General features: G+C 51.9%; 1 protein-coding gene across 1 annotated transcript; it reads right to left on the bottom strand.

Moving 5' to 3' along the window:
- Positions 1 to 510: 510 nt before the first annotated feature.
- Positions 511 to 7954, bottom strand: LOC140459557 (uncharacterized). Its single transcript, XM_072553803.1, has 6 exons — positions 7568 to 7954; positions 6584 to 6665; positions 4276 to 4387; positions 4085 to 4163; positions 3048 to 3223; positions 511 to 1257 (listed from the first exon to the last, which is right to left on the bottom strand). The coding sequence occupies exons 1-6, from the start codon at positions 7568 to 7570 to the stop codon at positions 1134 to 1136; spliced, it is 576 nt and encodes a 191-aa protein (XP_072409904.1). The 5' UTR covers positions 7571 to 7954; the 3' UTR covers positions 511 to 1133.

The raw sequence follows: 7954 nt of genomic DNA, 5'->3' as shown, positions 1-7954 counted from the left end.
CCCAACTGTTCTTCACCCATCCTTCACAACTGTCATCCTCATTTTCCCCAGCCTGCAATCCACCGTCTTCACAAGGAGGTTCTCCTCAAGCCTCCTTCCAGCAGCAGCGGCCCCTCTTTGTTTCCCACCCACCCACCCCCCCCCCATCTCCTTTCCCTTTCTTGTCTGTGCACAGATCCAACTTTGGTCCACTCACTTGACCGGCTTGACTGTCTCACCCAAGATGAGAGGTACCCAGGCCCCTGACGATCACTCCAAAATACTGGCCCATTGCAGGGCCGAGTGGTCTGAGAGCACAAAGCGAAGATCAGTGATGAACATGGTTTGCAGCTGGTCACTGTGGCTTCACGTTATTGTCTTAGTCTGTTCTGGGTGAAGATGTTGTTATGGACCAGGCCAGACCCCCTCAAAACATATTCAGAAAGTAGCCCAGACCCTAAGTTTGCTGGTTGTTTTAAGCAGGTCTAGAGTGGAGATTCCAGGAGGGATACAGCTGGCCCAACCACTCAGTTACAAACAAAACAGAATTTATTTACAGACTAATGGATGGAACACAAACAAAAGAAAACAGAATTTAGAATAACAACAATTTGAAAACCTGACCAAGCAACTTAACAAAGAGCTGTTCTGATTTCCTGCAACATCCCATAAAAGTGCACCCCATGGCAAAAAGGTCAATTCAAACACAGATTCTTACAGGAGAGAGAGAGAGAGAGAGAGATTTGTCAGAGAGGATCAGCCAAGGATCATTGGCTGAAACATGGCATCTCATTGTTTCCACCAGTTTCTCGGGGTCCCGAGCGAACACTAAAGCAATCTAGAAAATAAATCCTGAACAAGGAGCACTGGCCACTCCCCTTCCATTGTACAGGTGTTGTTACATAAACTAAACCCAAAAAGCCTTTACCCTGATTGTGCCTGATGCAGTATCTCTTCGCTATAATCAAAGTGGCCATACCCAGACAAATCTGAACCTCTGCCTTTTACAACCCCCTTTTTGAAAAAATCCCAAGGACGATATAACAGTGTGAAAGGAACAGCATTGTCACAATGGCATCTGGCAATCTTGGCAATGTGCTGGTGTCTGATGAAGCAGCCCCTTCCCCCACTGCAATGCTGCTGTTCCATGTCTGTCATGTCCCTCTCCATTTCTGACATTCCACCATTGGGTTGCTCTTCTTCTGTAACCTGTAGCGACAATTGTCCCTCTCAAACACTGCGATGCAGTCATCTGGATAGACCTGTGGAGTGGAGTAACTGGACACACAAAGCACAAAACCAAAGTCAGAATTCGACCATAACAGCATAGGACACGGTAGCAACAGGAGGCCATTCAGCCCCTCCAGTCTGCTCCATCATTCAATGAGATTGTGGCTGATGTAATCACCCTCCATTCCACTTGTCCACCTTTTCCCCACAGCCCTTGATTCCCTCATTGATTAAACATCTGTCTATCTCAGCTTTGGCGGTATTTAATGACCCAGCCTCAACAGCCCCCACTAACAAATTCCTCCTATCTCTATCTTCAATGGGAGACAACTCCATCTGATCTGAAACTCCCCCACAAGGGGAAACAATCTCTCCACATGTACCCCACCAAGATCCCGAAGCATCTTGTATGTTTCAGCAAGGTTTCCTCTCACTGTTCTGAACTCAAATCAGTTCAGGGGAAAGTGAGGGCTGCAGATGGTGGGGATCAGAGATTCCTCATTCCTGATGAAGGGCTTTTGCCCAAAACATCGATTCTCCTGCTCCTCAGATGCTGCCTGATCTGCTGTGCTTTTCCAGCACCCCACACTTGACTCCAGTGTGTACTTGCCTACCCTATACAAGCTCTCCTCACATGACAGCTCCACCATCCCTGGGATCAACTGAGTGGAGTTTCTATAGTCTACCTCCAGGGGCCAGTGTCTTTTTGCTTTGATCAGGGGCTGGCCCTTGGTTACTGTATCCCAGCTGGGGTCTGACGTCTGCCTTGGACAGTTTTGTTAAAACCTCCCTTACAATTCTCCTCCATTCCCTGTGAAATAAAGGCGAGCAATCTGTTCCCCTTCCCTGTGACTCCAGTGTGTGCTGGGTAGGTTTGTAAGGACAAGGTCCCCTGGAACTCTCGCACGTTAATGGAGATCCATTGGGAATACTCTCTCCTCTGTGTCTCTACCCTTCCATTGCCCTGCTTGCTTCCTGAGTAACAAGCCACAGAGAATGGGAGAAAGCTGGTCTCTGAGCCTTGAGGCAGGGGTTTCTGGACCTTGGTTTGTGGTGCAGGAGGATTCTGGTGGATGTCTGCCTTGGAACAGCCCAGTCTGAGCCACTCTCTCTGGGTCAAATGCAGCAATCTGGATTCTGTCAGGGAGCAGCCATAACCCATGGGCAGAGAGATCTGAAGTGAAGTTTCTTCCCCGTGGTTCGACACTGTTGGTCCTGTTTTCATGGATCATACAGTGTGGAAAAGGCCCGTTGGCCCATTGAGGTTCCTGACCTCAATGTTCTGCATTTGTCCCACATCCTCCAATGAGATGATATTTGAAGTGTTGTTTGAAGGCTCTAAGGTCTCCAGCCTCCACTACCTTCCCGGGCAGTGTTTTCCAGATTCCCAGCACCCGCTGAGTGGGAAAGCTTTTTCCTGAATCCTCTCTGAATCTCCTGCCCATTACCATTAAATGTCACCCCCTCGTGATTGACCCCTCAACCAAGGGGAGCAGCTGCTCTCTCCCTCTCTCTCTCTCTCTCGACCCTCATAATCCTATAGATCTCACTGCCTCCCCCCACCACCTCACCATCATCTGAAGAAGACAATCACAGCCCATCTCGTTTCTCCTTACAGCTCAGTGTCTCCATCCCAGGAACGATTCTGGTGAATCCCCTCCAGTGCTGTCACATCCTTCCCGTAGTGAGGTGACTAGAACTGCACACAGTACTCCAGCTGTGGCCTCACCAACACTTTGTACAACTCCAACATTACCTCCTTATACTGTATATTACAGCTGGTATAGAGGGTTAACACTGCTGCCTCACAGCGTCAGGGACCCAGGTTTGATTCTCACCTCAGGCAACTGTCTGTGTGGAGTTTACACATCCTCCCCGTGTCTGCGTGGGTTTCCTCTTGGTGCTCCGGTTTCCTCCCACAGGCCAAAGATGTGTAGATCAGGTGAATTGGCCATGCTAAATTGCCCACAGTGTTAGGGGCATTAGTCAGGGGTAAGTACAAGATAGGGGAATGGGTCTGGATGGGTTACTTTTCGGAGGGTCACTTTGGACTTGTTGGGCCGAAGGGCCTGTTTCCATACTGTAGGGAATCTAATCGACTGATGAAAACAACTCTCCCATCTGCTGTCCTAGTCATGTGCTGGGTTGAATTCAGGAATCCGTCAATAATTACCCCAAGATCCCCTTGTTCCTCTTAGCTACCCAGGGACCTGCCATTCGTTAAATACTCCCTGATCTACTCTCTTCTTCCAAAGTATATCTTCTCAGGGTTAAATACCAGCTGCCACTGGCCTGACCATCTCACCAACCCATCGATATCTTCCTGTCACCCTCCTCCCTTGTAACCAGCCGACTGGTCTGTGTATCTTCTGCATGTGTACTCCTGAGACCTGAGTCAGCCCTGGGTTTTGGAATGGGAGTCTGGGAGTGGGCAGAGGGGGTGAGAAGCAATCTGCATGTGTAGCCCCTGGTTGAGGGAGTGGGCCTGAATCAGCTTCCCCCTGTGATCCCAGAAACACTGGGATGTGGGCCACTCTCTGTGCTATCCCAAGTAGCAGCTCACAGTCCATTCATTGGGAAGAAATGGTGGCCTCACCAATGGTCAGTCCACCAATGGGCTTTGCTTTGCAAGTCATGGTGGGGGGTGGGGGGTGGGCCAGACGGTGAGTGACTGAGCTGCAGGATGTGGAATGTTATCATGGGTGACTTGGGTCCAGTATTCAGGGCTGAAAGGATGATAGGGAGAACTGGGTGTGCAGTTGGATGATCAGCCATGAAGCAGGTTTGAAGGGCCGAATGGCCTACTCCCGGTTGCTGCATTTCTCTGTCCAACTCCAGAAGACCCCACATGCATTCTCTGCACTGGGCAGAGTACAGGTCCTCTCTCGGCAGCAGCCAGGAGGTTTGCAAGTGCTCTGAGCTGCAGGGTCAGCATGGGTAAGTTGTTCTTTCCCCTGGGGGTTCAGAAGGAGGACAGGCTTGTGCTGGGCACTGATGCCACCATGCCCTCTGCCTTGGGTGTGTAGTGCTGCAGTCTGACCAGTACAGAAAGTTGTCGTCACTCACCTGTTGCGACAGGCCACCATAGTGTGGAGGCACTGACAGATTTGGCAGTCCGAATTCCTCCATCTGGAGCCGAGACGGTGCACTGTTCTGTCTGCGTGGTCTACACAGTGACCTAAACCCACAGAAAACTCACTTCAGACAGTTCCACAGGCTCTGAGACCAATGGGGAGATGTGTGTCTGTCTGTGTATGTATATATTATCAAGCTGTGTGCCTGGTTAATCTTCAACCATCAACTTTTCTGTCCCCCTCTCCCCCTCTCTGTATGTCTCATTCTCTCTGTCTCATTCTCCCTCTCTCACACTTGTCTCTTTCTCCCCCAGTCTCTTTCTCTCTCTGTCTCTTGCTCTCAGTCCCTCTGTGTACCTTCAGAATTCCTCAGCCAACCTTTGATTGAGAGACTTGTTTTTTCAGAACATCATTTTGAGATTGCTTTAAACACAGTCCCATTTTTACCAATTTCTACCTGCTGTTTGGAACTTCTGAAGAAGGGTCACTCGACCCGATCTATTACCTCTGCTTTCTCTCCATAGATGCTGCCAGATGCTACCTGCTGAGTTTCTCCAGTTATTTCTGTCTTTGTTTCAGACTTTGAGCACACTTAGGCCTTTGTTTGATTGTTTATGGAGCTTCTCTTCTTCCCCAGTTTACTGTCAACAATCCATATGGTCTCTCTCTCTCTCACAGGGCTCTCTCTCTCTCTCGCAGGGCTCTCTCTCTCTCTCTCTCTCGCAGGGCTCTCTCTCTCTCTCTCGCAGGGCTCTCTCTCTCTCTCGCAGGGCTCTCTCTCTCTCTCGCAGGGCTCTCTCTCTCTCTCGCAGGGCTCTCTCTCTCTCTCTCTCTCGCAGGGCTCTCTCTCTCTCTCTCGCAGGGCTCTCTCTCTCTCTCTCGCAGGGCTCTCTCTCTCTCGCAGGGCTCTCTCTCTCTCTCTCTCTCGCAGGGCTCTCTCTCTCTCTCTCGCAGGGCTCTCTCTCTCTCTCTCTCTCTCGCAGGGCTCTCTCTCTCTCTCGCAGGGCTCTCTCTCGCTCTCTCTCTCTTGCAGGCCTCTCTCTCTCTCTCTCTCTCTCTCGCAGGGCTCTCTCTCTCTCTCGCAGGGCTCTCTCTCTCTCTCTCTCTCTCGCAGGGCTCTCTCTCTCTCTCGCAGGGCTCTCTCTCTCTCTCTCTCTCTTGCAGGCCTCTCTCTCTCTCTCTCTCTCTCTCTCTCTCTCTCTCGCAGGGCTCTCTCTCTCTCTTGCAGGCCTCTCTCTCTCTCTCTCTCTCTCTCTCACAGGGCTCTCTCTCTCGCTCTCTCTCTCTCGCAGGGCTCTCTCTCTCTCAGGGCTCTCTCTCTCTCTCTCTCTCTCAGGGCTCTCTCTCTCTCTCTCTCTCTCTCTCAGGGCTCTCTCTCTCTCTCTCTCTCTCGCAGGGCTCTCTCTCTCTCTCTCTCGCAGGGCTCTCTCTCTCTCTCTCGCAGGGCTCTCTCTCTCTCGCTCTCTCTCTCTCACAGGGCTCTCTCTCTCTCTCAGGGCTCTCTCTCTCTCTCTCTCTCGCAGGGCTCTCTCTCTCTCTCTCTGTCTGCCTTCTCAGTCAAATGATCTATTCACCACCTCCTCCCCCACCTCCACACCCATCATCATAAATACCACTTGCAGTTCTGAGGAAGGGTCACTGCACACTCTTTACAGATGCTGCTGGACCTGCTGAGTTTCTTCAGTAAACCCTGTGTGTCTATCTTCTCCAATGACAGCCTGCCAATGAATGACTGGACCTAGTGGTGGCTGACTACACCAACCCCTTCCTAGTTTCCCACCTCCCTCCCAAACCCATCGCCACTCTGCCTGTGTGCTCCCTCTGGGGCTGAGCTCTACTCTCTCTGGGTGAAGAGGATTCTGCAGAATTCCTTCAGACTCTGATACTGGATGGTTGCTGGTCACGGTCCCTCCCACATCTGTCCCTCTCAGGTCCCTGCAGAGGATTGGAATGGTCTGCAGTTGCTGCATTGCCTTTGTGGACATATTGCTGGAGAACAGAATCTGACCCGACTGAATCCTTCTCCCTCCCACAGTCCCCTCGGTGTCCTAAGCTAATCAATCCTCCTTGTCCTTGCTGCAGTGTGGGAAGGTGGGACATGTTCTGTCCAGTCCAGCTCCCCACAGAGTGCCATGGCTGAGGCAGGACTGAGCTGATATCCTGTGTTGGCCTTGTAAACCAAGGTGGGAGGCAGCCCTGAGCTACAACCTCTGCCTCCCTCCCTCCTTGTGTGTCTGTGTCTCTGTGTGTGCGCGCGCATGTCTGTGTGTGTGTACCCCTCCACTCCCGAACCCACCTACCAGAGTTTTTGGAGTAAATCATGAGGGCAGATTCCAAGAGCGGAAAGGCTATGAGCAGCCAGACCAGACGCACGCACAGCTCCTGATTAAGGAAACAGACTGAATGTAAACGGGCCTGAGTCAGACACATGGATGGAAGCCCTGTCTAACCCACTGAGGCAGAGGCATACTGCAGACAGGTTGGCCAACCCCCTGGACTGCTTCCCCCTTTCCACCCCTGGTTTCTCCCCAACAGAGACCTCTCCGGGAAGCTTCAATCTCTGGAACCTGGTGGAGGTTTCTTACCTGGCTATCATCATGAGCAGGCACAAGAAGGCTTCATTTCTCACACAGAGGAGTGGAATACTATCTGATAAATGGACAGAGGAAGCCTTGGGGAACTGCACGCTCCCGACACTCTGGGGGAGCCTTGGGAAACGGAGCAAGGTTTCCCAACGTGGCTTCAGGTTTTCACCTGAGATCGTGCCCCTGGGTGGTTTTCAGCATGTGTGCCCGAGCCCTGTGACCAGTGTACCCACAGATGGGAACTGGGTACTCACTGTGACATGGAGCACACACACAGCATTGTTCAGCCAGTGCTGCCCGATAGCAGGAACCAAGCCAATGTCTCAGTGACAGTAAACCCCCACAGACATGCACTTACATCAGTGGCTCCCTATTGCAATGCCTGGGCCAGTTCGGGTGGACTGTCGACCAGCCTGGGAGAGGCCAGGCTGAAGTTGCAGAAGTCCCCCAAACCCTGGGCAGCTGTCACCTTCAAAGTGAATGTTAGAACCGGGCTTGAGCGATGAATTGGACACTCGTTCCCCGGCCTTGGGCTAAAAATCTTTGCGAGATCTCCCCAGAGATGACCAAGCACTTTGTACATCACTGGGTAAGTGCGACTTTAAGAGAAACGTCCAGGATTTTGCTGTGGGACACTTGAAGATGCTGACAGGGTCGGTGGCTCCCATCAGACCAGGGTGCGGAAATGCAGCGGCCTACCATATGGCTGGTGTTCAGCCAGACAGTCGGGAACACAGTGTCTGACTGACTGGGCTTCTGTCCTGTCCTCTCAGCTTTGTCCTTCAGTCTCTCTGACTGAGCTGTGCAGCAGGGCGTTGGTGTCTGAGTGGAGTGTGAAGGGACTGCCAAGAGGATACAGTTGCTGGAGCCCTGCTTCCAGCTGGGGTTGGCCACGTCAGCAAGTGTGGCACTCAGTCACAGACAGACTCCTGGGCCAGAGGTGATCCCAGAGCCCACCTCCCTCCCTGCGGGGGACTGAGCACGTGCTGAGGGCTGCAGGTGTTCTGAAGGTGCTGGTGCTTTCTGGGTACTCAGTCAGCCGAGACAGAAAGGGGGAACTGAGAATGAAACAAAAGCTGCTCAGAT

The sequence above is a fragment of the Chiloscyllium punctatum genome, chromosome 35 (genome assembly GCF_047496795.1).
Source record: "Chiloscyllium punctatum isolate Juve2018m chromosome 35, sChiPun1.3, whole genome shotgun sequence".
In the NCBI taxonomy this organism is placed as follows: domain Eukaryota; kingdom Metazoa; phylum Chordata; class Chondrichthyes; order Orectolobiformes; family Hemiscylliidae; genus Chiloscyllium; species Chiloscyllium punctatum.
The sequence above is the reverse complement of the archived record's forward strand: the minus strand, read 5'-3'. Positions and strand labels throughout refer to the sequence as shown.

Coding starts and splice junctions, on each gene's coding strand:
- LOC140459557 (XM_072553803.1), bottom strand. Junction 4,388..6,583: donor GATTTACTCCAAAAACTCTG/GTAGGTGGGTTC, acceptor CTGTGGGTTTAG/GTCACTGTGTAGACCACGCA. Junction 3,224..4,084: donor CTGCTGCCGAGAGAGGACCT/GTACTCTGCCCA, acceptor CCCATCCAGACC/CATTCCCCTATCTTGTACTT.